Raw genomic sequence first — 27,256 nt, 5'->3', positions numbered from 1 at the left:
CTGAGTTGAAATCAAATAGCATTCATTCATTTGTTCATTCCTTTCCACCTTGGATATTCTAGTCACTTAAGTCATCATTAAATTAGGCATTTAAATTAAGAGAAAATGGGCAAAAATGACTTAATTCTTATTTCCTTTTTCAGGCACATAATGCTTCTTTTTTTTTCATTTGATAATAAGTAATTGAGAATTTGAGACTTCCCCTGTATACCTTTTAATAAGATTCTCCTTCTACAGAACAATTTGTTAAGTCTCCCTGAAATTGATTATACAAGAATTTTTTTATTTTACTTTTATAGATGAGTTTTATTAGATTTGTTTTCCAAAAATTTGAACAATCTTAGCCCTTTTGTTTTCTGAGAACAGGAAGAAAAAATAATCCACATTCACTTACTTGAATAACTGCATCTGTATTTTAGTGAGGAGAACTGTTGAAAAAATATCTTCATGTAAGATCAGATAGAATTAGTCTCTCCTGTGAGTGAAATTTAGTATATATCTATCAATCAGGGGTACTGATTATCATTGATTAATTATTGTTATTTTTTGCTATTGTAAAAATTGCTATTGTAGACTGAAGAGATGAAGTAAGGGAGACAGAAGAGCTCAGGGATAGGAAACTACAGCTTGCCATGTCTGAAGAGACCTTAAAAATCATCCTACCTAGTGCCTTCACTTGCGAGATGCAGAAACAGAGGACCTGACAGGCGGTTGGTTTTGCTTAGTGTTAACCTTAACAGTAGTGAAACCAGAATGTAGACTTGGATCATCTGACAAAGGAGGGACATATTGTGTAGTTTACTGACACCATGAAGCATGTCTGTCTTCTTTCACTTTCCACTGTTAAATTCCTATGCACACACGTTCTCTCAGACAGAAATCAGGTGGATACATGCAGTGTTTCTGCCAGGGTTGTGTTATATGCTCTCAGCTCAGAATCATAGGTCAGCTCAAGAATCTCTTTACTTTTCTACATCCTATTTTCAAATTTCTTTACTTTAACTCTGTTTTACCTAAGAAAACTTACTCCTTTTTAACTTTTTTTTTAACCAAAGAGTGAATGTGTCAGAATGTATTTAACCTACTGCTAATTCAAATGATGTTACAGAGCCAGGTGTAATAAATGTATTTATAGACTATTATACCTTAATAATAATGTATAATATATCAGTCTATAATAATATGATGATCATAATAATGTCTCTGGAATTATTGACTTGATAGTTAATCAAGCCAAGAGAATAGAATGGGAGAGAAAAAACTAAAACTGTTCTGAGTTGCTTTCACAAAATTATCTCATATAATGCTCTTTAACGGTCTTATAAGTGGGTATCTTTACTACCTTGTAGTAAAAAATAACCAAGCACATATTTCTCTTTCAAATAATGTACAGTTTAGAATGAGAAATAAGTATGAACATTGATAATAGCCCCCCAAGGTGGATTCATGCCAAAACAAATGCAAATAAAGTGTTACTGGATTTCAGAGGAGGGAGTAATTATTTTAGCTCCAGGAATGAGGAATAACTTTCTAAAGGAGGAAGGAATTTAGGCACCTTTTGTAGGCTTGTGTATTCATCTGCTATGGCAACCATAACAGAACACCAAGGAGTTGATGCCTTAAGCAACAGAAATTTATTCTCACAGTTCTGAAAACCAGAAGTCCAAAATCAAGGTATCGGCAGAGTTGATTTCTTCTTTATTTAGGCTTTGGGGAAAGGATCCCTTCAGGCCTTTCTTCTGGCTCATAGATGGCTAGCTTCCCCCTGTCTCTATAGTTACTCTCTTCTGTATATATCTATGTGTCAAATTTCGTTTTTGTGTAAGTACATCAGACATTGGATTAAGGCCCACCTTAGTGACCCTGTTTCATCTTAATTATCTCTGAAAAGGCCCTATCTCCAAATAAGGTCATTTGAGGTACTGGGAATTAGAACTTAAACATACGAATTTGGGGGTTTGATGGGATTTGGGGCAAAATGCAATCTATAACAGATAACAATGTTTTATTTTGGACTGAAAGAACCACAAATTATATGTGTGGACATCATTGAATCATACTGGCTTTGTTTTCTGTACTAATTTCAACAGACTGATTACCTTTTGTGAGTTCGTTTGTTTATGGTTGTTTTCTCTAGAGCTCTCCAATTTTCTCATTCTTTTGAGGAACAGTGTTCCCTTTTAGCATAGTGTTCTCTTACCCAGCATGTCTTATACAGCTTTTATTTGCCACACCTTAAAAATACTCCTAACTTCATTTTCCTGAAGACTTCAGGAGTAGATTCAGATGATCATTATCAAAGAGAACAGGAGCTCCAGAGGGAAAACTTGAAGTTGTCATCTGAAAATATTGAACTCAAATTTCAGCTTGAACAAGCAAATAAAGATTTGCCAAGATTAAAGGTAAATTTAATATTCTTTATTACAGTTAGAAAATCTAATGCCTGAAAACTTTCTCCCTACTTGTTATGTTTACCATGTTAGCTCATGAAGAAGCCAGAAACTCATATGCATAAAATATGGTAGTGTTTACACTGTCTACATTCACTCATGTGACAGTTATTTGTTGAGGGCCTTCTTTGTATCAGGTGCTCTTCTATGTGCTGGGAAAGAAAAATTCTTGCACTTGTAGAGCTTATATTCCAGCAGGAAGGCTCCTAATAGGTAAGCAAGTCAGTATATTGTATGTCAGCTGATGTTAAATGCTAAGAAGAAAAAGCACGGTTTGTGTGTGTGTGTGTGTTGGATAGGGGTATAGTTGACCCTTGAACTACGAGGGTCCATTTATATGGGGATATTTTTCAATAGTAAATACTGCTGTTTTACCTGATCCATGGTTGGTTGAATCCACAAATGCAGAGAAACTGCAGATATAGAGGACCAACTATGCTATACCTCCACATTGTTTAGCAGTCAACTGTATATGGGATTGCTCTTTAAAATAAGAGTAGTAAGGGGAGGCCTTACTAATAAATGATATTTTAGCAGAGAACTAGGGGACAGGTAAGGAAGTGGGTCATACAGATACTAGAAAAAGGATTCCAGACAACAGAACTGGCAAGTTCAAATGCTGTGTGTGTGGCAAGATGATAGTTGGTGTGTTTAATTAACAGTTACCACATTTCAAAATATTCGGATAAAAAAGTAATAAAATATTAGGGTAGCTCTTAAAATATAAAGTCTTTAAAAAATGTTTAGGATAATTGTCTCTGTTAGAAATTTTACTTTATTTTGATATTTATAATAAATTTATTTTTGGTTTTTGAAATCTTATCCTATTTATTGGAGTATTTTTCTCAACTGGCTGTTTCATTTCTGTTTTTTAACTTAGAATATTAGCAACGTGTTAATTCCACTGGTAATAGTATAATTAACCTATGTCCTTCTTATTCTGGTTTTTACACTGTTAGAACGTGTCAGAAGAGCAATTGTTTATATCTTTGTACCACGTGGATATGGTTCTACATATGTAATTTATGGGACAGTTAAAATCAGGAGTTCTGAACTCAAACTTATTATTGTATACTAAGGCAATAATGATGGACAGGGAGGCCTGGTGTGCTGCAGTCCATGAGGTCACAAAGAGTCGGATACAACTGAGCGACTGGACTGAACTGAACTGAACTGATGGCAATAATGTAGGAAATATATATTTAAATCCATATATAAAATCTCTTGTATTAGTACACTTTACTTCAACATATGTCACATTTCAAAATTCTCTTATTGGTAGGAAGATCCATTTGTTTACTTAAGCTATACAGTTGAAGAGACTGGTAGTTCAGATGAAGTGTTTGCCTTTCCTTATCAATGACTACAACTGTGTTAAATTGTTACATGTTTCTTTAATATTCAGAATCAGGTAAGAGACTTGAAGGAAATGTGTGAATTTCTGAAGAAAGAAAAAGCAGAAGTAGAGCGGAAACTTGGCCACGTTAGAGGGGTGAGTATGTGAGAGTATGCCATGTGTTTGTTTTGGCTTCAGAAGGGATAAGCTGGAAGTAAGAATAAAAGGTTGGATATAGCAGTACTGATATGCCTTTACTAGTGCCTCTGGTTTCAGTTTTATTCTGCTGCATGTACAGTGTAAAACATCACTAAGCTTTCTCTTTGTTTCAAGTTAGTAAATTTCATCATCTGTCACATCTTACATGCTTTTTATTCCACTTGGACTCTATACCATCTCTTTTTCCTTTGCATCTCCCTCCACACCTTGAAAACATTTAATTTCCAGGAATCTTCTTTCTTCTATTCATCGAGGTAACTACTAACTGCTTCTTGGTCTGATTCTAACACTTTGTAACTACTTTTTATGATATTCATGGCAGCTTCTTAGTTATAATGCTAATATAGTAATGTTGGGTTTAAGCTGTTCCTTATTAGCTACATGAGTTTAGGAATATCAAATTCTCTGAGTGTTGATTTTCTTGTATGTAAAGTGAAGACTGTAATTCCTCTTTCATAAGGTTATTATAATGAGTTGAAATAATACAAACTTTGGCTTCGAATGTTAGGAATCAACAATGAGTTTAATAATAAACCTCTTGTATTCTGGGTACTTTATATTGTACTTTCTAAAACATTTGATTAAATAAAAATTTAACATTTTTTCCCAGTCTGGTAGAAGTGGAAAGACAATCCCAGAACTAGAAAAAACCATTGGTTTAATGAAAAAAGTAGTTGAAAAAGTCCAAAGGGAAAATGAACAGCTGAAAAAAGCATCAGGAATATTGACCAGTGAAAAAATGGCTAGTATTGAGATGGAAAATGAAAATTTGAAGGTAATATTCTTAATGCCATTTGTACAGAATGTTATACTGATACAATTTTTATTAATTTTTAAGGACAGTTTTAAATATAGTATATAAAGTGGCTTTAATGGATGAACAGATACTTTACACATGTGGAAAATAATATTGGAGACAATAATTGAAGTGTTACAGTAGCATCATGTGGTCATCTTACTATTTCCAGACCATTGGTTCTCACTCTGGCAACATAAAATAATTAACTGTGTCTATTTTCAAAAATACAGTTGCCTAAACCGCCGTTTTTGAGATTGATCAGTTATGGGATTGGTCCCACCATTGGTATTGTTTTTTTTAAGTCATCAACTCATTCTAAGCCAAGATTGGAAACCTCTGCTCTAGATGACCAGTATTAAAGGGAAGAATTTAATTCTAATTGTGTGAAATATGATCTCTAAAACTACATTGAACTAAGTTTTATAAGTTTATGGGATCATCATTTATTTCCTCGTTTTGATAATGTAGAGTTTTTTAAATTACCAGGTTGAATTAGAAAAACTCAAAGTTCATCTTGGACGTCAGTTGAGCATGCACTATGAATCCAAAACCAAAGGCACAGATAAAATTGTTGCTGAAAATGAAAGACTTCGTAAAGAACTTAAAAAAGTATGACTTTCATTATTGACTATACTTATTTTTATGTTAGTTAATACATTTGTGGAAAACTGAATGAAAGAGTTGATGAGTGTCTATTCAGAATAGGTATTAAGAGATTTAGGAATTGTGTCTTATGCCCACCGTTGTTTTGTAATGAGGAACACTGAAAATAAAAAATAAATTAACAGGCAGTATAATGTAGAAGCTGGGCTTCCCAGGTGGTACAGGGGTAAAGACCTCACCTGCCAGGGCAGGAGACAGGGTTCAGTCCCTGGGTTGGGAAGATCCCCTGCAGGAGGAAGTGGCAGCCCACCCCAGTATTCTTGCCTGGGCAATCCCATGGCCAGAGGAGCCTGGCGGGCTATAATCCAGGGGTTGGCAGAAGAGTCGGACATGACTGAGCACACACGCACACATATATAGATGCCACACAGCCGGGATCAATTTTTAGCTTCATTACTTCTTAATTCTGGGAATGAGGGCAATCTACTATTCCTTCTCCTCCTCTCAGTTTCCTCATCTATAAAACTGGGACTATTAGGTGTATCAGTTTCACAGAGCTGCTACAGGGTTTACATGCGTTACTATTTATGCATGTGTATTTATGAATTACACTTGATGTACAAGACAGTATATGAAACTATTTTGTTAAACAGTAAGATTCCTTTCTATTTAAGAGACAGAATATATTCCTTGCCCCAGACAAATGTGTCCTTATTTATATGGATGATCCAGTGCATTAACTGAAAATTAATATTTGTAAACTAGTTACAATGGAATCTGAACACATTTTGAGGCCAGAGTGATACTGTGCTTTGAATGTAGATGTTTAATCGTGGAAATAATCTGTGGTGCTTACACATAGTTTATAGTTATGTCTCAGGTATTAAGGAGTCAAACATCTTTTAAAAAAAATCTAAAGACATAAACTATTCCCTTTTCTGTAACTATTATAACAAATATGACAAAGTAACAATGGAGTAAAATATTCTAAATGTATTTTTACAACCTCATTACATGCTCTGTTGTAATTATGACCGCCATATTGCTGTTCTAGAGTTTAAAAAATACTGGATATTTATTGGACTTTTAATCAGCATTTAGAACTTCAGGTTATTTTTCTTTCTAGTTTGTAGTGATAATTTTGAATATATTACATTCATGAGAACAGTATTACCTTTTGGCATAATATACTAATTAGCTTTTAATGACAGGAAACTGAAGCTGCAGAGAAATTACGGATAGCTAAGAATAATTTGGAGATATTAAATGAGAAGATGACAGTTCAACTAGAAGAGAGTGGTAAGAGATTACAGCTGGCAGAGAGCAGAGGCCCCCAGCTTGAAGGTGCTGACAGCAAGAGCTGGAAATCAATTGTTGTTACAAGGTAGGAACAAGCAGCTTAACATTTGCAGTTTTATCAGTTCTAATTCTGCCATTATTGTTTTTAAAGAATATGACACTATTCTAATTCACTTAGTTCTTCGTGAAGAACTGTTGGGTGGTTTGTTTTAACATGATCCTTACTCTTCCTTCCTTAAGAGATTTAACTAACTGGGGTGTCAGGGCACGGATCAGAGCAGAGCTGGGGCTGGGCTGAGGGTGTTGGAGCCCAGCAAGTTTCCTGAAGCTACTGTCACCCATGAGCCCAGACTGATGGTGCCCAACTTGTCCTGCTTTTCTCTGTGCTGCATTCGTTTTCTACCCCAAGTATAAGCCAGGCACAATGGAGCCGTCTCGTCACAAGCTGTGGCATACCAGAGTAGGCTGTGCTGCAGTTTTGGAGCTGTGTTCTGGGCAGCTTGGTCTTGAAATACCTTCAACAGGTGAACTCAGCAGACAGTTTTAGTGTCTTTCAGCCTCTACTTTCTGGCACTTGATTTTCTCCCACCCCTTGAGCCTTTTCTACAAGTATGTGTGATTCCTGCCTGTCAAATAAACTTTGTGGCTATGAAAGAGGTTCAGGCTATAATTCACTGGCAGGCTGTAATCCAGCGGGTGGCAGAAGAGTCGGACATGACCGAGTACACATGTGCACATGAAGCCACACAGCCGGGATCAGTTTTTAGCTTCATTACTTCTTAATTCTGGGAATGAGGGGAGTAGGAATTCACCAGCAAATATTTGTATGTCCATTGTCACTACACCAGGGGTGGTTCATTGTGACGGATGAGTCTCTACAAGGCTTTGGTGTCATTCTCATTTCAACCTTAAGCAACTGCTTCAAGGAGTATATGCAGAAGTGGAGACCAATGAGATCCTGCCCACATCCTTGCCTGTAACATCATCCTGAATGAAGTTGTGTCCTTTACATCTGCTGACCCCATTTCAGAAGGCAGACTCATCTTTATCTTACTGTATTCCTAGAGTTCCTTCTGCCTGTGCATCTGAGTACCCCCTTGGATGTCTGCCTGCCATTTAGAATGGACTGGGTGTGGGTTTGCGGTCACCGTCACTGCAGCTGGGATGGGAATCTTAGCACTGTGAGGCTACAGCAGGTCTCAGAGAGGGCCTGCCTCACTGCACTTGCCCTGTCAGACAACTCTGAGGAGGAAGGTTTTACAGGTAGATTAGGGGGCCCAGCCAGTCCTGAAGAAGGGGCCCTTTCTAACATCATAATGACAGTACTCAGAATCTACTCTCCTGCCTCCCTACGGCTGTTTCCTTGATTCTGTCAGAGGGCTAATGTCAGGGCTGAGTGGAACAGTACATGTGATAGTATAAAGGGGAGAAGGAGTCTCTCCTTTTGTCTGCTTGAACGCCAGCAGAGGCTCGCAACCAGCAGGCCTATTGATTGGTTTCTTGGTTGGTCCTTTATTTCCTGCTACTATCATGTAGGGACTGAAAACATTCTGAGTTGCTTTGAGATGTATTTATCCAGCAGGTATTTTCTCAGTACCTGCTACATGCTAGACTCTCCTTTATGTTAGATGTATTTCTAAAAGGCCTACTTTAACTAGGTTTCTTCAGAAAGCCAGGTAGCTTCTGGGGCTTGTTGTTGTCTAGTCACTGAGTTGTGTCTGACTTTTGCGACTCCATAGACTGTAGCCCACCAGGCAAGAATTTCCCAGCTGAGAATACTGGAGTGGGTAGCCGCTTCCTCTTCCAGGGGATTTTCCTGACCCAGAGTTCAAACCTGTGTCTCCTGTGTTGGCAGGCAGATTCCTTACCCTTTAGCTACCAGGGGAGCCCTTCCACGCCTAGAAGTACCTTGGACTGGCAAATAGAGGCCCGGGTGGGGGTGGGTCAGTGTGCCTCAGTTTCCTCCCCAATAACAACTGACTTTTTATAATATTTGAAAATTGAGGGGGCTTCCCTGGTGGCTCAGACAGTCAAGAATCCACCTGTAATGAAGGAAATGTGGGTTCAATCCGTGAGTCAGGAAGATCCTCTGGAGAAGGAAATGGCAACCCACTCCAGTATTCTTGCTTGGAGAATCCCTTGGACAGAGGAGCCTGACAGCTCCAGTCCCTGGGATCGCAGAGTTGGACACGACTGAGCGACTGACACACACATTTCTCACTATGACCTTAAGTAAATTACAGTTCTTCTGTGATTTCAAGTTTTTTTAAAAATCTGTGGAAATGATAAATCCCCTGTCCTTTCTTTTCTAAAAAGGGATCTGTGAAGTTGCACACAAAAAAATTATGAATGTGAAAAGGATTTATAAATATTTGAGCAGGGTAATGAGAGACCTTTTAGATCATTTCTGTGTTTTTAATCTGAAAACTGCATGGGTAACAGCATAGAATAAGCCTTCAGTAAACACTTTTCAAAAAAACGTAACTTGACAGAACGCTACTTCTGGTCTGTAGCCTCATATATCCCTAAATCCACATTAAAAATGGCTCAAATCTGCAGCTGGGTTTAGACACCCAGGTCAGCAAAGTGATTGGTATCCATGACACATTATGCTCATACTGAAATCCTTATAGTTGCTCTGTTATTCACTCAGTAAACGAATGACGTCTATTCTATGTCTGGCTTTATCACACCACGCTGAGACAGTGCAGGGTGGTGCGGGAGCTGCTCTCTGGGGTGGTCAGAGGCGGCCTCCCGGCACTAGGCCCGGGAGGTGAGTGAAGCCAGCAGTGCCCTTCAGGGTCTCTCTGCAGGTCGCCCCACTCCCACAGTTTCTGTTTAGGGTAACAGTGTTGCCGTCTAAGTTCCTAAGGTTTATCAAATACTCTGATGATAATTACATTACTGTGATGTAACATTGAAATAATCATTTTTCTTCCTTGTCCTGCCTTTAACCTGATTTTGTTGCTAACGTGTTTCTTCTTTTTCTTTTCTCTGGAGAAATTTGAATGTTATGAACATTGTCTCTTTTAAGATGGAATATGCTTGTGGAAACTGTTTTGGCTCAATGTTTTAGAAATTTCTTTTGGGGTCTTTTTTTTTTTTTTAACTATTGATCATTTCCTGAAAGGTTACAAATCTATTCAGAGATACCATTTTTCTTTTCCCTACTTTCACATATTCTATTCCCTCTCCCAGGAGTGTTGTACTGGTTTTGTTCTAACTGAATTAACTCAAGTGTGTGTGTGTGTGTGAGAGAGAGAGAGACAGAGAGAGAGAGATGCTTTAGTTATCTTTAAATATATTCCTAAGAATATCCAGCAATATAAAGTTTTATATTCTTATGAATTTAGTTTCTATTTCTTAGTTTTGTGACTGAAAAAGGTATTAATTTTAATCTTTTACAGTGGTCAGATTCATCAGGCTATATCCTTGTTTATAACTTTGGGAAACACCTAAATCCTCAATTTAATTGGCCTGTTAATTAAGGGGTACTTCTCCCTTGCTGTCATGTAATGCTAAATAAATACGTAGGAGAAGATTTGACCAGAAGAACCGGTATAATAAGATATTCTTTTATTTTTAATGCAGTAATTTGCAGTGGCTTTTAAATCAGTAAGAGAAATTGTTTTCCATGTCTACACCATTTTTTCCCTTTATACTTTTAGAATGTATGAAACCAAGTTGAAAGAATTAGAAACTGATATTGCCAAAAAAACTAAAAGCCTTACTGATCTTAAACAGCTTGTAAGACAAGCAACAGAGAGGGAACAGAAAGTTAAGAAATATACAGCAGACCTTGAGCAACAGGCAAGTAATGTCCTTGTTTCACCTTCTCTGTATGTGTGTGTGTTTTTAGTTGCTCACTTGTGGCCAACTCTTTATGGCCCCATGGACTGTAGCACTCCAGGCTCCTCTGTCCATGGCATTTCCCAGGCAAGAATACTGGAGCGGGTTGCCATTTTCCTAGTCCAGGGGATCTTCCCAGCCCAGGGATGGAACCTGCGTCTCTTGTCTCCTGCATTGTAGGCAGATTCTTTACCACTAGCGCCACTTGGGAAGCCCTAAGTGAAAGTCGCTCAGTCATGTCCGGCACTTTGCAACCCCACAGACTACACAGTTCATTGAATTCTCCAGGCCAGGATACTGGAGTGGGAAGCCTATCCCTTCTCCAGCAGATCTTCCCAACCCAGGAATCGAACCAGGGTCTCCTACATTGCAGGCGGATTCTTTACCAACTGAGATAGATATCAGGGAAGCCCCATCCCTGACATATTTTCCACGTATTTACCAAGTAGTCCTTTTAAAGTATAAAGCACATCATAGCAGTCCATCCTTAGAATCTTCCAATGGTTCCCATACCCTAGAATAAAATCCTGAAGCTCTCTTCATAGCCTGCAAGGACCTACATGATGACCTGGCATCTTGTTTCCTCTCTAGCCTCATCTTTACTTTCTCTGGCACTCAGTGTCCTAGCCAAATTAACTTCCTTCAATCCTTGGAACAAACCAAACTCATTTGGTTTATTCAGGGTCCTGCTTGTTTCTCTTGTTTAGAATACTGTTGGCCCAAATATTCCCATACCTCACTCCCCACTTGCACGTCTCTCCTTAAATGCAGGCTCCTCAGACCCTCCCAATCCCCACACTGCATTCCATTCACTGCCCTCTTACTGTTATTTTTAATAGGCTCCTCCATCTTGAAATGTAAACCGATGACATCACATGACATGTTCATTGTCTTCCCACCAACATCCAGAGAACCACAGGAACATGCAGGAAGGGATTTGGCCTGTTTTTTCCACAGCTGTATCCAGTGTGCCTGGAACAGTGCCTGGCATGCAGTAGTTCTTCAGTAAATAATTGTTGAATGAATAGTGGATAGATTCACCACGGATGTGTAATCATACATACTTTTGAAAGCACAAATTCGAAAATTATGCTTTACTGAAAGTATGGATCTTTATAAAACCCCATATTTCCATGTCAAACTTTGTCTTCTAACTTTTCATTGGGCACAGATTGAGATTCTCAAACATGTTCCTGAAGGTGATGAGACCGAGCAAGGCCTTCAACGGGAGCTTCGAGTTCTTAGGTATATTATTTGTTGACTACTTTTTAAAAAATCATTTTTTAATACAACCAGGTTTGCTGTATCTAGAGTTAAGAGTTTTCACCCTTGCTGCCTAATTGGTTTATCAGCTTTATTTCACCCTTCTAATGCTAGTCACTCTTTTATATAATAGATGGTATAAAAGATAAACCAGATCCTTATGTAGGTGTCGTCTGTAATTTAGTTTCTTAATAGCATAGAATATATTAAACCTTAGCTTGCAAAGCCAAGTATTAATGGAATGAGAAAAAAATCCTTTACTTTCAAGGCTGTGCAGCATGCTCTTGTGAGGCTCCTCCCTCCAAAACTACTCTTGAAAATGATATACAGTTTTAAGAAAAACATGGATTTTTAATCTGTGATTTCTGTTTGAGAATGGTAGCACTGCAGTAGTTGAAGCAGATGAACAAATGTTTACCTTTATAAATATTAGCAAGTTCTAAGCACTGTGTATCACACAGTTAAAGAAATGCTCAGACCTATTTTGGGGTGCAGTATCTGGTTTATGTTTTAACACATTATCATTGTGTTCTAGATTAGCTAATAGTCAGCTGGAAAAAGAAAAAGAAGAATTAATCCATCAGATAGAAATTAACAAAGGCCAAAATGGACCTGAAAGTACCATATCTGGTAATGTATTTTTTAACATACTCATAGCATGTTAGCTAACCCAAGTTTTTTAATTAGGATTTGCCTTGTTTACAGATTTAACTGTCTTCCTAAAAAATCAAATCCTTGATGTAAGTTTTTAGAGCTGTCTCTTTCCTCCACACAGCAGTATTCCCATTGAGCTCTTTATTTGTAACACTGAGTAGCAAGTATTCAAACCTTTCTCCTTGAGTCCCTTCCGGATGTTACAGATTTATCATCACACAATGCTAAGTAATAAATACTAGGTCTGTTGCTTCCCGTTTCTCAGTATAGGCCCTTTGAAGCCCATTTAACATTTTCTTCTAAATGTTATGTTCATCTTGTTATTAATTTAAAAACTATGTGTGTATAAGCAAACATTGCCTATATCCTTTCTTTTTTCCTTTTACAAAGTAAAGTCTAACCTAGTTTCTATTTGCATTCAGAGTGCTTACTAATCATTTTGCGATTCCAGTGTGCATAGGTAACGTATTAATAAGCACTTGGTAGCTCAGAGGTAAAGCATCTGCCCACAATGCAGAAGACCTGGGTTCCATCCCTGGGTTGGGAAGATCCCCTGGAGAAGGGAAAGGCAACCTACTCCAGTATTCTTGCCTGGAGAATCTCATGGCAGAAGAGCCTGGCGGGCTTCATGGGGTTGCCAAGAGTCGGACATGACTGAGCAACTAACACACACACACACACACACACACACACGTCATGTATATACGTGGGTACACATATAGTGAACAGTCGATCCTCATTATTTGCAGATTCTGTATTTGCATATTCACTTACTACAATTTACTTGTAATCCAACATCAGTCCTGTATGGTACTTCTGCAGACATAAACAGAGCAGTGAGAAATTTCAGTTCTAAGATCCACAGTTTTCCAGATGAGATTCAACAAGGTGACGCTCTGCGTTTGTGTCAGCTGTCATACAGGGATGACCAGGGGGTGGAGACGGTGCTGGGGAGAGCGCACAGGGCAAGAACCTCTGGTTCTGGGACCAGCCAGATTGGATTTAAATCTCAGTTCTGATACCTGCTCCTGGGGCAGACTCAGCAGTCTCTTGACACTTCTGAACCTTGTTTCTCTCTTGTAAAACAAAGTAGAACAAGTTGTTTCTAGGATGAGTTGTTTCCAGGATTTCAGATATAAAATCTATGTGAGATATATGTGTGTATTTTCCCTAAGGACAGTGGTTCAAAATTCACTAATTCATTTTTCATGTTATAGAACTTAACTACTGCAAATAATAAGAATCTGTTGTTTGTATGCATATTGTACTAGACAGCTTGATGGAAATGCCAAATTCTGTTCCAAAGGATTTATAGTAACTTATATCTGAGCAGTTTTTTACTATTTCACATAGCTTTTCAGTATCCTATCAAGTAGCTTTTATACAAAACAGCAACAAGACGATCATGTCCAACTACCATGGTACAACTATCAGTTGTACCAAACACTATGCTAAATGCTTTATACGCATTTTATAATTCTTGTGACCCTGAATTTTGAGTACTTCTGTCTCCATGTTACCTCTGTTCAAAGGGGTTAAGTAACCTGTCCCCAGGGCTGCAGCAGCTAGGAGGCAGCCAAGGCAGGATGGAGCCTGAAGCTGGGAAACTCCAGCGTTCACTGCCAGTCTCTGCCGATGACCACTGCACTGCATCTCCTTTGGTGATCTGGAGTCCGTGCACAAACCTCTTCTGACAGCATCTCTCACAGCGGCCAGTCTGGTACTACACCAGGCACAGTACCCAAGAGCTGTCAGCGCTGCTGACAGTCAGCAAGTTTTCTCTCTCTAAACGTCAGCCTCCCGAGAGGGGATTTTTGACCCTCATATTCTTTATCTCCTATTTAAAAATGAGGATATCAGTAAGATTGTTAAGGCTCAAAAATCAAATTGTTTTGGAAATTTTAAAGCACTATTTAACTGTAAGTGGTTAGTAAGCTAGCTTTTGGAAAGTGCTGTACATTGTAACTGGGCTTCCCAGGTGGCACAGCGGTCAAGAATCCCCCTGCCAATGCAGGAGACACAAGAGATGCGGGTTCGACCCCTGAGTTGTAAAGGTCCCTGGGAATAGGCAGTGGCAACCCATTCCAGTCGTCTTGCCTGCAAAATTCCATGGACGGAGGAGCCTGGCGAGCTACAGTCCACGGGTGACAGAAAGTCAGACACGACTGAGCACACACTTATACATCAAGTTTACTGCACTGTTTCATTACCAAAGTGTGTAATATATAGCATCCCACTGATTAAGACAACTCATATAGCGTTTCAATGATCAAGAATCAACTCTGTAAAAAAAAATCATTAGCACTTTATGCAAAGGTGAGGAAAGGTTTGAAAAGTATGAGGAAAATACTTGTCTCCAACTTAGAGGAGCATTCCAAGGTCACCTTAATAGAATATGCTTCCTGTTCCATTAATGAAAATGTGTTTGCTGACGTTATTTTCTCAAAATTTAGCATTTTAAAAAATTTTACCTTTTGATGGCTATATAATAAGACACATTATATGCAGTTTAAAGAAAATGTTTCTAGCCAAGATGGTTAATTAAAGAAAAACTCCTATTGCACATCGACTCTCTTTATAAAATTAGAGATATGTTTAACTCTGGAGGAAATCAATAAATTAAACTAATGCCCTTATGCTTTCTATGTTTTCCTACCAAAACGTCAAGATGTATTCATCTTTGTGTATCCATCCTGCCCAGGGCATTCTTCACACAGTAATTACACAGTAAATACATCCTGACACACAGGGAACAGCCAGAGCTGCTGGTAGCCGGAGCCCCTTCCCTAATCATATACTTATTCTAACGTTGTACGTTTAGACCTAAAAAATTTTCTTGGTTCTTGAATTTTCCTCTGCAAATGATTTCTTCCATGTAAAAAATTAACCTGACTCTATACTTCTGACAACTAGCGTATGTCTCTTTGTTTGCTATGGAATTGTAATACTTGATATAGAGGTTAACATACAGAATTCACAGCCTGAACTGATCCAGCTATAAAAGCCACATTTTCCAGGCTCTAGTTCCAGAAGTTTCATCTTTCTCTTCTAAAATAAGTCCATTATCTTGAACTCAGAGTGGGAAAAAGCTTAGTCTAATTTTTACTATGTGGGGGCAGATCCTGATCAACTAAAGGAAAAGGTCAAAGATCTAGAGACACAGCTCAGAACCTCAGATCTGGAAAAGCAGCATTTGAAGGTAAGCATTTAATTGTATCTAATCATAGTATTATAAATGTTTTGTGAAAACAGCTGTTGAAAACTATTTTTATGATCGCCATCTCTGAATTTTAAGTTTGTATCCTAAATATTCCTGGAATCACGTTTTATACTTACATTTAAACCTTGATATTAAGGTTTTTATATTCATCTGACTTTATTCAAAATATTATATAGAACCACCAAAAAATTGAGACAGAACAAATGGGATTCTTTAAAGAGTTAATTATTTTTAATTGTCACAGATATAGCTTATTATTTTAATATTTTCCTAAGTTTTGGATACTTGATATCTTTTATGCTTTATCTGTTTAAGACTCTAAACAGAACGAAAGAGCATAAATATGAAAATTAACTAGTGCTCACTGGCTATTCTACCTGGCCATTAAAGCTTGAATTGTTTCTTTACCACATGCTTAACTTTTAGCCAGGCAGAAGCCATACAGTTTCCCTGATCATAAATACATTTATAACAGGTGACTACTATTCATTAAAAATTAGATACTTGTAAAGAAAATAGAAATGAAGCCTAAACCAAAGAATTGTAACCAAAATAACTTCAGTGTTGTGAATAACTAAGTTTTTTCACTGCCTCACACTGAGAACATCTTAATATTCTTTTGGGGAAAGATTAAATCCCCTCTGATTTAATAGTTGATAAATTATAGTGCCAGACTAGGACATAACTTAAGAGAATAATTTGACTTCTGCCTTATATTTGACTATTCAGGTTTCTTTGGCTTTCATGTTTGTAATTCATTCTCTTTAGTTCATACCTAAAGAATGTATTTTTTTCCTCTGTATACCTTTAAAAGATAATATGTTCTTATTAGGAGGAAATAAAAAAGCTGAAAAAAGAACTGGAAAATTTTGATCCATCATTTTTTGAAGAAATTGAAGATCTGAAGTATAACTACAAAGAAGAAGTGAAAAAAAATATTCTCTTAGAAGAGAAGTTAAAGAAACTTTCTGAACAATTTGGAGTTGAATTAACTAGTCCTGTTGCTGCTTCTGAACAGTTTGAAGATGAGGAGGAAAATCCTGTTAATTTCCCCATATACTAAAAGGCCATCTCTAACTATATAGTTTTATTTAACTATTTACTAACTTTGTAAGTTAAAATTCCATCTGGAAATCAAGCAAGTCTGACCTACATGATTTCCTTCCCAATACCTCATAGCTTTACTTAAACTGGAATTTTTAGTAAATAAAATTATATGAAAATTTCAACATATTAGGGAAGTATATTTTTGAAGACTGTTCGGACATGTTATATCTGTCAAATAGGCAATAAGCTATGGTAAATTTTTATACATTTACAATGTTGTACTAAGTTTTTTAAACATTTAAAACTGGGGTTTTATATATACTTACATATTTATATATGTGTTAAGATTCTCAAATTATGTCTATATATGTTATTAAGTTGAGCCATATGTTTTGTTAAATGTCTAGCAATTTTAAATTCAGTTTAAACTATTTAATTTTTAAAGTAATGGTCCAAAATTGTTGGTTTGTCTTTTAAACTACCCACGTACAATGGACTGAATCCAACCTTTGTACAAGGTGGAGAGCTTATTATTATATTTTTATTTCCAGAGGTTAAAATTCATTTGCTGTTTCTAAATAAAATTTTGAATAAATATTTGCAGCTGGAAAATTGATTGCTTCAAATGCTAAAAGACATATTGCTATATTAAGACACTGAACAATAAACTAAAACTGAGATATTTTTACCTTATAAACATGGCAGAGTATTCAACACTGAAACGCAACAACAATGAAGCTGGTTTTTAATTGCACTTCCAGTTTATACATTAAGTATTATATCTTTGAGCCTACCAAATTTCTGATTGTCTATTTTTGAAAAATGATTAAATAAACACTTAGCATCAAAGGCATACTCATATTTGTTCAGATTCATGTTGATAAGAACTGGTTTTGAATTCATATAAGTATCTGGGATCGGCCAACATAAACCAAGATGGTGGCGATGGACCTGAAAAGAAAAAAAAAAGTTAGCTTTAGCCTATGTTATCTTTACTCACAAATCTTTTGAGTGCCTACTATTTCTCAGCCACTGGGAGTTATTTAAGGCTCCATTTCATCTAACCCTTTTTTTTAATAGCTGTTTTCCTCCTGACATAGTACATATTTACTTGCTTATTGTCTATCTTTCCCATTAGAATGTAAGCTTCATGAAGGCAGAGACACTGTTTTGTTAACTCTGTACTGTCAGCACCTGGAAACGTTCCAGGAACATAATCAGGGGCTCCATAAAAATGGTAATGAATAATAGAGTCTGTTGCTAAATACAGAAGGCAGCCAGTTGAAAAATGTGGGTAGAAGTCATTCTAACCAAAGGGAATAATGTGATAGAATAGTGCGTTTTGCTCTGGTTGCAGTTAGTTAAGAACATACACAATGTGTGTATGTTTGAGAGATGGAAGTGGAGAGTTCTAGAAATTTTAGCAGGTGCCAGATCATGAAAAATCTTAAATGTCACTACACAGGGGAATAGTATTCTCATTCATTTGTGAAGAAAGGACAGTACAGGGATAAGACTGAAAGATAATGCTTAGGATGGTGATAAAATAATTCAAGCATGAATCTTGGTTTAAATTAAAATTAACAGCCAACTGATTGGTGAGAAGTACACAGATACAATAGATGAGAATCTTTCAGAACTGATAATTAGATGTATGAAGTGATGGAAAGGTGTTAAAAATGATTTCTAACTTTTTGGCTTAATTGTTTGGAGTCTGGGTTGGTCCAAACTGGATTAGTTCCAGTTTTGAACATTACAGTGTGAACCTATGTGAAATTAAATAGACAAGTCCAGGACACAGAAAGAGCAAAAAGTGTAAAATAATTCATTCTGTATATATTAACGGTCACCTTGGCACTTAACAAATTCTATAATCAAGCGAGTTTGAGAAATGCTTTCATGTGAAGTCATAATACAGATGATTCCGAGAACACATGTTCAACATGTGTAGGGTCTTCCAGATGTTTCCATCACTTTAATTCTGAAGCACATCTAGAAGAACCAAAGCCCCACAGCATGCATATTGGGAAACAATGTTAACATATGAAGATGGTGGCACGTGAGATGAAGAAATTACTGCCTATCAGAATTACTACAATTTGCAGAGTACTGCAGTGCCACTTCTACTTTGTTTCAGGAACATAAAATGACGTAATCCTACAAATTCTTTTCTGCCATTACCTTGATTAAACAGCCATCATTGCAGTGCCATACTATTCCTTCAATTTTACCCTCTCTGCAACCATTAAACCAGGACAACAGATCACTGTGCTTCAAGGTAGGTAGATTTCTTATTTGAAATGCTCCATGTGGTATAAGAAGATGTAATGGATGCTTTTTGCTTCCTAACCCTAAAGTGATAAAAATTTGCCATTAGCCTTACGGAAGTTTCCAAAAGAATTAGAAAATTTCTCTCTCCAAGTAAAAAAAAAGCCTCTTAAAACACTCAGGAATAAATTTACCAAAAGGTCTGATTACTTGAGAAATATATTACAACTGCCTTCACTCAAAAGTTGGTGCTTTATCCCACTAAGTCTAAATTCTACCGTCAAGTGCTCTATACCAGGAGTTGGCAAACTTTAACCTTCAGACCAAGTCCAGCGAAATGCCTATTTTTGTAAATTGTTTCAATGGAACACAGCCAACCCATTCATTTAAGTACTGTCTATGGTCTTTCAGAGATATGGCCCCCAAAAACTAAATATTTACTATGTAGCCTTTTATAGAAAAGTCCACCAACCACTGCTCTACACCACTGGCCACAATCATTCAATGTTTGCCAAACGGCCACACTGTATCTGGTAACTTGCATAGTTACTGCCTTAGCTTCTTTTCACCTGCCAATCAATCTCCTTCTGATCTCTATATTGGATTTTGTTATTACAGCTTTAATGACCTTGGGTCTGTCTTCATCCGCCTGTCAACAATGCTACATAGTGCCCTCAGGACTTGTACTCAAATCTTCATGGTATATATTCTGATGCTTGATATGGTATTGCTAATTCTTTCATTTATTTTACTCTTAGCTGTTATAATTAAACTAATTACCTCACTATGAATGGATAAAGATATAGGGTACACATACAGAAAATGGAACATTAGGTATAAAAAAAGAATGAAATCCTGTCAACTGTAACAACATGTATTAACCTAAAGGATATTATGCTAAGTGAAATAACAGACAAGTACTACTAAACGAGGGAATCTAGAAACAACTCCAAGTTTATTAGTCACGTCTGTAGTGTGTATTTCTTTCAGTTGAACCTAGGAAGTTTTCTTTATAAATGATTGCTATAACTAAACAAGAAAAGGCTTTTACTCACCATAAGGATTTCCATTAATATTGGTTCCTATAAGCTCCAGTGTTTGTTCTAGAAGGTCTGCGAGCGGCACTGCACTAATTTCCAAAAGGCCAGGATCATCGGGATGATGCCTCAGGACCAGGGCGATCTCAAACTCATAATCGACTACAGACGAATGCCAACAGTACTGCTTGTTGCTTTTCTCCACTGGCACCCAGCCTGGCATTTAAAGAGACAGGTGCTTTTTTTTTTTTGCATTGTTTTTCTCTGGATTAAGACTAAGGTAATTTTAATTTTTGTAGCAAATTCTCTGGATGTTCTATCACACGCAGGTATCATTCAACATCAGTGGAGATGTTAACAGTTTTACTACTTTGTAAATCATCCTCTTTTTCTAATCATAAGGTCTCGAATCTGCTGAGGTATTAACCTGTTTGATTATTTACTACAGAGTACCCAGAATTCTTTTTAAAGAAAATTCATATTTTCAGTAAGAACTGAGCACCATTCTAAGACACAGCACTAAAACTTTTTTCAATTTTCCCTCTACCTCCTCTCCAGTTTCAGGGATAACAGACAGATGCAATTGTTCCACAATTTATTGTATTGTTCCAGTATTTATTGAACAATTTATTGATTCTACATTTATCAAATGCTATTCCCTTCCTAACTCCTGTTGCCAGATTAGGCTTCTTTGTTGTGAAGAATTCCTTACCAAAAAAAAAAAAACTATAACATAAACACTATTATGACCATCACATCTTTGGTACTCATTATTCACCCAGACTACTGTAATAACCTCTTTGCTAGTCTACTATCTCCAACTCCCTACCCTTTTATCACAGTTCAAGAATTTAAATTTAGTTCTGCTGTACCACTGCTTAATAGTCATCTTTAGGATAAGCTTCACAAAGCTCTTCAACTAGAATACAAAGCCTTAAGATGTGACCCCATTACACATCTCCAGCGTCTACTTTTATAACCCCAGTTATAAACATTCCAGCCACACTAAGGTGTTATTTAAAATTTCCAAAGGATGCCATGACCTCTCCCCTTTGTGGGAGTTTGCCTAAGCTAGCCTCTCATCCCTTGCCAACTAACCTCCTGGTTCTTGAGCTTCAGGATAAATGTCCACTCTCCTTAGGTGACTCTACTAGCCACCACAGGTTGAGCTAGGAATTCTTCCCCTTTTCTCCAACTGTACCTTGTGTATTATTTCCTTCTAGTTCTTAAATCATACTATTATTGGTAGACTTTTTTTCCTGCTGTCTACAAGATCATCAAGGATAAGGGTTCTGATCTTCATTTTTATGTTACTAAAATCTATGCACATTATAGGTACTTAAAATATATGCATATTGTTAACTTCAGTCTAAAAAGTAAAGGCTTCTTAATATAATGTAATCGGTCATACATCTATCCTAACAATACTTCAAGGCTATTCCCAAACTCAATGCTTTATTAATTTTTACAGACTATAGGTAATAAACTGTCCATCTAAGAAAATATTCTAAAACTGAAAGGACATTCTTGATATGAAACATCTTTTGTATAAATACCATGAACCACCATATTAAAATTATATTCTACCATTTTCAATTGCATGTATCTTTTGTTCTTTTTACTAGTAAACACAAAATTGTATTTTAGAAGAGATCTAGTAATACCAGGAATGTGTCCATTTTCATCAGGCATTGGATTCCCATTTAATTGTTCTATTTCCTTCGCTGGTATCCAGCACTCTGGAACAGGTTTGAAGTCCTCCTCAACATTCCAAAAAAATTCTAAAAGAATTAAATAATCTTATGTGTGGTGATACTTTAAACAACATAAAACACTGAACAAATTCAAAGTAGGAACAACTCATAAACCCCTCAAATCAGATACCATATTAATTAGTCTCCATTCATTACCACCACCACACTTCTCAGGTTAAGGTACTAACACTTCAAATTTTCAATTTTGATCCCACCATCTGTAAAAGTAGGTTAACAGTCTCATTAAAGCACCCAATGTTACAGTGTGTATAGATTTATGGTGAATTTTTAATGCACTATGAATACAAATATATAAAGATTATATATATGAGTGGATGTATAATGATACATGTATATATCTACTTAGAGGAATTTAATAATTAAAACTATGAATAACCCTTTGAGATTTGTGCCTGATTTATAAAATTACCTACTTGTCTTTGGGCAAACAAAACCAAATGTGTCACTCATAGTAACTTGTATGTTTTAATAAAATTGACAAACTACAATGAAGAGTCACAGAAATGTTAGGAAAATATTTTGAAATATTTTTCAAGAATATTATTTTACATAAAAAGATATTCAGTTGTAAGTTTTTTCTTTTCCCAAAGTGCTTAAACTGTAAAGATGGATATAATGTATAGAACACCACAGCAAGAAATAAGACAAAAATTTCAACTTAAATCATGAAAAGCTTTAATTAAAAAAAAGAACCCACTAACCTTTTGAGTTTTGTTTTGAATGTAGAAAATTTTTAAATCTTTTCTCAGCTAATTTGTTAGGTTTCCTATCTAGCCGAGCCCAAAGGTATGGCTGACCTAAAAAATAATAAGGAAAAAAAAAAGTTTAAGAGGCAACAATAAAATTCAGCTTGAAAGACATTTCAGTATAACCTTTTTCAATAAACGTAGGGTCATTTCCTCTAAGAGAAACAACTCAAAAGGCAAAGAGAAATATGCAGGATAACAAACAAACAAATCTGACCCTTTCATAATGACATCATCCCACAGACATATTAGAAACTAGCAATCCCGAGAAACTGAAGCTATCTCTTTGCTAAACGGAAACATAACCAGAAACTGCATTCACACCTTCTCTAAACCGTAACTATGTTAAGTTATGCTATGAGGGTTAACCCCAAAAATGTGGAGTGAAAGAAGCTAAGTTGTTTTACATGGGTCTGACCCCTGGGGTCAAGGCCTAGAACGCTGATGAACAGTGATGCTTTGCAGTCAGGGGTCTGAGACATTTCAGGGCAGGTACCAGCGTTTTTCTCGACAACAGTGAGACTAAGGAGTTGCACTTGGTCTCACTGAGCCTCCTGGGGGGATGCTGCTGAAGCTGGTTACTTAGCAGGAAGATGCCTTCATGATCAGCAAAAAATAAAAATCCCCAGCTGGGACTCCATTTCAGATTCCCTCTTTCTGAGGTGTTCCCTGCCTACATCAGTAGTGGTCCCTAATTTTAAAAAGTTTGTCTTTCCTAGATTTGTCAGGAAGGTAGGAGAGGCGTCAGGGGAGGACCACAGATGCTTTCACCAGGTCTCATCAGACCCTTCACTGAGAGAGTCTCTGGTTGTGATGTGCACCCTTTGAGTCCCCTTACTGTATCGCCTATCCTATACGTAAGTAACTGTGGATTTATAAGCACTGCCACTCTGGGTTCTCTAAGTTTTCTTTAGCAATCCAATTTTGTTTAACTGACACTATATCGATAGTAATTACACAATGTGATGCATACTTAAGTTTCTTAATATAAATATGTGCCTGTGTGCTAAGTCGTTTTAGTCATGTCTCACTCTTTGTAACCCTATGGACTGTAGCCCACCAGGCTCCTCTGTCCATGGGATTCTACAGGCAAGAATACTGGAGTGGACTGCCTGGCCCTCCTCCAGGGAATCTTCCTGACCCAGGGATGGAACCCACTTCTTTTATGTCTCCTACATTGGAAGGAGAGATCTTTACCACTAGTGCTACCTGGGAAGCCCATAATATAAATATAAAACCCTAAAAAAAACTTTCAGTTTCTTCATATATAAATCAGTTATTTGAAAAATTATTGATTACAGTTTGGGTAAGGCATTCTACATTACTTATTAGCTATACCAATAAATAATATGAAGAACCAGATTAAAACTACACTGTCATTTCTGTTGACTGAACCTTTCGTTCTTTTTAAAAATAAACATAAAAAAATGCATTGCACACCCATTAAGATGGCTACTATCAAAAAAATAGAAAATAACAAGTGTTGGTGAGGATATGGAAAAGCTGGAACTCTTCTATACTCCTGGTAGGAACATAAATAGTGCACTTGCTACAGAAGACAGTATGACAGTTCCTCAAAAAAAAATAACTACTATATGATACAGCAATTCTACTTTTGGATATATACCCTGAAGACTGAAAGGAGGGATTCTAAGAGAGATCTGTGTACCATATTCATAGCATGGTTGTTCACAACAGCCAGTAGGTGGGAGCATCCCAAGTGCACACTGATGGAAGAACAGTATACACACACAACTATGTGGCATACACAAACGTGTGGTATTCATCCTTTTATAAAGGAAGGCAATTCTGACATGCACTACAACACAAATGAATCTTAAGGACAATATGCTAAGTGAAATAAGCCAGTCACAAGATGACAAATACTCTAAGACTCCACTTACATGAGTTACCTAGTCAAAATCCTAGAAACAAAGTAGTGTGTGAAACAGGGTGGGAGGCTGAGTTATTTAAAAGGTATAAAGGTTCAGTTCTGCAAGATGAAGAGTTTTGGAGATGCATGGTGTTGACAGCAACACAACAATGAGAACTGTACATACCACACTGAACTGTACACTTAAAAATGGCTAACATGGTAAATTCTATGTTATGTGTATTTCATCACAACAAAATGAAAAAAGATGCACTTCAGAAGAGATTTCCTATTATGAAGGCTGTATCCAATATGCATTTAACTTTTATTTCTCTTGCTGGAATTGAGAAGTAATTTCAATATCCAGAAAAATAATTACAAAGATTATTTCTCTCTTTTCAATGCATTTTTTTCCCATAACATAGTTGACAATTTTGATTTTAATTTCTACCTCTTTTAAAGTACATTAAAATGAAACAAATTAGAGACACTGACAATAGTAATAAAACAATTGAATTAGCACTGGGATCAGCAGAATAAGAACAAGCTTTAGGGTCACATAAACCTAGGTCCTATTACCAGTTGAGCCTTCATTAATTAAATGGTCTTGAACAAATTATTTATGTTCTCTGAGCTTTGGTTTCTGTTTCAGTGAAATGGGAGAGGCTTATTGTGCAGATAGGTAAAGATAACACATAAAGCATTTATCATACTGTCTGGCCCTCAACCACTATTAAGTAAATATTAACTTATCTTCCTTTCTTCCCCCAAGAGAAAGATACAATGGTATATAGTAAGTATAATGTATCAATTGTGACTTTATTATTTTCCCATTATACTTAGGTTTCCAAGGGTTTATGAAGAGCACTTCAGATATATACAGTTTAAGTGATTAAGAAAAATAAATAATATTTGTAGTACAGTTTTAGTTTACCTTTGTAGTTAGTAACATAACAACATGTTCCATCCACTTTTTCTGTTGGAATTGCATTGTATATATCTGCATCTAATGCCTTGTGACTTACAGTTTCAGTTGCCAAAACTTTAAATGGCTTAAAAGAGAAAGAGAAAACTGGTTTAAGATAAACAGCCTCTATGCCTTCTACATGCTCTCACCTGGAAGTTTTTAACTTCCCTAGTTCCAAGGTATGATCACCAGTTTATCCTTCAAAATATTTTTCCTGTAAAGTCCTTATAAATCATCTCCTCCTCTTCTATGCTATCACAGCAACACATATTTGTCCACCGAGATTTGTTAAGTACAGTTGACTTGACCAACACGGGTTTGAACTGCATGGGACCACTTACACGCAAATTTTTTTTCAATAGTAAATACTGCAGTACTACACACAGTTGGTTGAATCCTGGATGCAGAAGACTTGTTACGGAGGAAGCTTGAATATGAGGGCCAACCACAAGTTATACTCGGATTTTAAGGGGTCGGACCCCGAATCCTGGCATTGTTCACAGGTCAACTGTATTCACGTTTCTTTACCCACCATAATGAGCTTGACACCAGGAATCATATCCTATGCAGAGCTGTATGCCTAGCTCAGGTGTTACGTGTGTTCATTTACTTGATAATCACTTGCTAAAAACCTCCAAAGGGTTAGCACTGTCCTCAGCACTAGGATAGAGGTCAAAAGGCACCTGCCTTCGGTGGAACATTGATTTTAAGGAAGGAGACAACAGTCATAAAATGCATAATATAATGTTAAGTATGTTAAGTACTAAGGAGAAAAACGGGCACCGTTCAGCTTTATCAGTAGTAAACTGCGTTTTAAATTTATGATTTGCTTACTGTCAGGAAGCCAAAGAGCATCAAGAATGAAGGGGAAAAAAGTTCCAACCAACTTAGTGATTTCACTTCTGAGAAAGACTATGCCACTGTTTTACAGTCTTTATAGTCTATGACACTTTTATCTGAAGGAAGACCTGTACCCTAGGGCCGCCCGAGCGGAACCTGCAGAGAGATCCCCGGGCTGGAGGGCGGCTCTATCGCGCCTGGAAACGCTCGCGGGTTCAAATGTAGCCCGCGCCGCGAAGAGGAGCCCACCCGCGGCCGCCCCGCGGGCCCGGCGGGCCGAACCCGCGCTCCTCGGTACCTGATGCTCCCTTTTGGTGGAAGGCTCCTCTTTCACCTCCGTCACAAACACACACGGCATTTTCCGCTGCACCGACCCCAAGCGCCTCATGGTGGGTCCTCAAGCAGTGCTAGTGGAGAGGGCCCTTCCGAACAGCGCCGGGTCCTGACCAGGGGAGCGTCCAGAGCGGTCAGCCGCGTAGTCAAGTCGCGAACGCGCCGCGAGCTGGCCAGACAGCAGCGCTCCCCATTTCCCCGGTTCCGAGCGTAGGACGGGGACGTACGCCCGGAAACGGCCTCCTGGCCGCGGAGCCTTCTGGGAGTTGTAGTGCGGAAGCCGAGGTACCTTCGTGTGCCCAAGCCGAGGTACCTTCGTGTGCGCTCTCGAGAGCGCCCCTCAGGGTTCTAATGACCGTGAAAATACAAAGATCCGTTTCTGGTTTTATCCGTTTCTGGTGTGTGTGTATTAGTAGCCGATGATATTTATGAAAATTAAATGTTATCAAGTGATAAGTAATGAATCATTGCAGGTGGCTATTTAACATCATTTTGATGAAACCGACTTGCGTGTTCCCTTTAACATGTTCCTGGGGAAAGCACTGTGGAAGCTTAGAAATATCCGGAGACATCTCAAAACGAAATGAAAAGTAATTTCCCAGGAAAAATGTTAGAAAAAACGCTACAATTAAAACACCTGGGGCCAAAAAAAAAGAAAGAAAATTACCGTTTGATTTA

The 27,256-nt window shown here is 37.3% G+C and overlaps 2 protein-coding genes across 3 annotated transcripts in view; one reads left to right on the top strand and one right to left on the bottom strand.

Moving 5' to 3' along the window:
• Positions 1-17,334, top strand: part of CEP290 (centrosomal protein 290) — an 89,148-nt gene extending 71,814 nt beyond the window's left edge. For both annotated transcript variants that reach the window (XM_043880789.1, XM_043880783.1), the window contains 10 exons: positions 2,268-2,402; positions 3,856-3,942; positions 4,616-4,780; positions 5,291-5,413; positions 6,619-6,791; positions 10,375-10,516; positions 11,727-11,800; positions 12,354-12,448; positions 15,592-15,671; positions 16,525-17,334. In XM_043880789.1, coding sequence (XP_043736724.1) covers positions 2,268-2,402; positions 3,856-3,942; positions 4,616-4,780; positions 5,291-5,413; positions 6,619-6,791; positions 10,375-10,516; positions 11,727-11,800; positions 12,354-12,448; positions 15,592-15,671; positions 16,525-16,755 — 1,305 coding nt within the window. In that variant the 3' untranslated portion in view covers positions 16,756-17,334. The remainder of the gene's footprint in view (positions 1-2,267; positions 2,403-3,855; positions 3,943-4,615; positions 4,781-5,290; positions 5,414-6,618; positions 6,792-10,374; positions 10,517-11,726; positions 11,801-12,353; positions 12,449-15,591; positions 15,672-16,524) is intronic.
• A 133-nt stretch (positions 17,335-17,467) lies between these two features.
• Positions 17,468-26,831, bottom strand: C3H12orf29 (chromosome 3 C12orf29 homolog). The gene is made up of 7 exons (XM_043880824.1): positions 26,544-26,831; positions 25,373-25,490; positions 22,521-22,616; positions 21,709-21,825; positions 20,063-20,260; positions 18,921-19,090; positions 17,468-17,690 (listed from the first exon to the last, which is right to left on the bottom strand). Exons 1-7 carry the CDS (start codon positions 26,631-26,633, stop codon positions 17,502-17,504), a joined length of 978 nt encoding a protein of 325 aa, XP_043736759.1. The 5' UTR covers positions 26,634-26,831; the 3' UTR covers positions 17,468-17,501.
• Between the last annotated feature and the right edge of the window lie 425 nt (positions 26,832-27,256).

Source organism: Cervus elaphus, chromosome 3 (assembly GCF_910594005.1).
Source record: "Cervus elaphus chromosome 3, mCerEla1.1, whole genome shotgun sequence".
Lineage (NCBI taxonomy): Eukaryota > Metazoa > Chordata > Mammalia > Artiodactyla > Cervidae > Cervus > Cervus elaphus.
Note: the sequence above shows the minus strand (reverse complement) of the source record. Positions and strands in the feature narration are given on the sequence as shown.